This window comes from Mercurialis annua, linkage group LG4 (genome assembly GCF_937616625.2).
Source record: "Mercurialis annua linkage group LG4, ddMerAnnu1.2, whole genome shotgun sequence".
Lineage (NCBI taxonomy): Eukaryota > Viridiplantae > Streptophyta > Magnoliopsida > Malpighiales > Euphorbiaceae > Mercurialis > Mercurialis annua.
This window is the reverse complement of record NC_065573.1, coordinates 23735111-23737266: the sequence shown is the minus strand read 5'-3', so window position 1 is coordinate 23737266 and position 2156 is coordinate 23735111. Positions and strand designations below refer to the sequence as shown.

The window sequence follows — 2156 nt, the reverse complement described above, 5'->3', positions numbered from 1 at the left end:
TAAAAATTGACAATTAATACATTAAAAAATAAAAAGAGGAAAAAGAAGATCCAGAATAAGAGGATATGATGGCGGCGATAGCGGCATATTCTGTTGTTTCAAATTCTTTAAGATAAATATAATTTATTCTTTCATCGTTAATTTTTTATTTGTTTTAGATCGTTGACTATTTGTGTTATATATCGAATATATTAGATAAATTATAGAAAATTTAAACATAATTTGCTAAAAAATTCCTTTGAAATGGAAAAAATGAGAAAAGAAAATTACAGAGAAAAGAAAAAGAAGAAAGAGGAGAGAACAAAAAGAAAAAAAAAGAAAAAGAAAAATAAAGTGTACATAAATATTAAAAAAGAGAAAACAATAGAAAAATAAAAAAAAATTATAAATGAGATATTCATAACAAATAAATTAGAAAAGGAAATAGTTTCTCTAAATTCCTCAAAAGAAACTGATATATGACCGGGCTTGATCAAAGATCCGTGTCTAATTATCCGGATAATACATCAGTCGGGTTTACAGATTGAAACGTCCAAGTTAAATGTAGCCCGACCCGTTACTAACCTGGCCTAATAAAATTCACAATCACAGTCCTTCTTCTACAATTTACATCAATACCTTCAAACTCAAAGTCAGTCACAAAAAATATTTTTCTTCACAAAATCATGATAACGGCGATACAGGAATTCCTCTCACAATTCAGATACTCCGATAGCTTAAGAGTCGTCGGAATCTCAATCTGCACCGCAGTTTTCTGCGAAGCCATCTCATGGATCTTAATCTACCGCACTAATTCATACAAATCCCTCAAATCCTCCATCGACAAAGCTTCAAAGAAGCTCGAGACGATGAAAACCGAATCCACGAACAAAATCATCACCAAAAAATCGAAAACCAAGAAAATCGACCGGGTCGAAACTTCGTTGAAAGAATCGAGCCGCGATCTCTCGCTGTTCAAGTTTAAATCAGGTGCGGTTGTTGCTTTTGTTCTCTTTATTGTTTTTGGACTGTTGAATTCGCTTTTTGAAGGTAAAGTGGTTGCGAAACTGCCGTTTAGTCCGATTGCTATTGTGAGGAAGATGAGCCATAGAGGCTTGCAAGGGGATGATGCTACGGATTGTTCGATGGCGTTTTTGTATTTCTTGTGTTCGATTAGTATTCGCACCAATCTTCAGAAGTTTTTAGGGTTTTCGCCTCCTCGTGGTGCTGCTGCTGGTGCTGGATTGTTTCCTATTCCGGACCCCAAGACGAATTGATTCGGTTTGTTGTTGTTTTTATTAATTTTTATCCGCATTCTATACCAACTACTAAGAACTAGCTCAAGTAGGATCAAATTGGAATCAAGTATGTGGATAATAATTTGATGACAAATGCATCTCTAGAACTTGAGATTTAGGTTATTTTTGACAAGTTTTTATGACAATGAAATTCGGTTAATTTTATTCTATATGCTCACAATTTGATGCTAGCCTTGAGTTTGATTTGGATATATGTGTTTGAATTTGAAATTTTAGATTTCAATTATTAGAATCTTGACTGCAGGCAAAAGCAATTGGAGATTTATTGTTACTTATCCTTGTTGATGGATTAAATCTTGACATTCAATTTCAAACATAGCATGGTGCCGCGGATGATAATAGAATTAGAGATTCAAACTGAGTTCTGTTTCCTGGGTACTGTATGCTCTGCATTGACGGAGTGTTTTTTTTTTTTTTTTCATTCAATGGGTTTTGAGATTTTGGGGAAGAGAAATAATTGAATCGGGTTATTAACATGCTGCCATTCTTGAAATTACTAATCTTTACAGCTTGTCAGATGCATGCATGTGAAGTCCCACTTGATATGTATTGCGCATGTTTACTTATATAGTTGAGATGAATAATGGCTAGGATTGTTGCTTCAGTTGCTGTATTAGTGGTCAAACCCTTGATGATTTGTGTAGAATAGCCTGAATAGGGCTAGACGCTATACTTAATAATCGTCATGATTAATCGTTCAAGCATATCTGTAGAATGCATAAATGTGAGTCTAGTTTTAACGTTTTTTCATTGCTGTACTTCTATATTCTATGATCATAGCTTTAGAAAGTTTAGCTGTGTTATGGGAACTATGAATTTCATGAAATCATATAACTGTATTACTGTAAACTTTACCGA

At 33.6% G+C, this 2156-nt stretch overlaps 1 protein-coding gene across 1 annotated transcript; it reads left to right on the top strand.

Annotated features, from left to right (window-relative positions):
- Positions 1-591: 591 nt before the first annotated feature.
- On the top strand, positions 592-1442 carry LOC126676231 (uncharacterized). Its single transcript, XM_050370392.2, has one exon. The coding sequence runs from the start codon at positions 666-668 to the stop codon at positions 1254-1256; it is 591 nt and encodes a 196-aa protein (XP_050226349.1). The 5' UTR covers positions 592-665; the 3' UTR covers positions 1257-1442.
- The last annotated feature ends 714 nt before the right edge of the window (positions 1443-2156 follow it).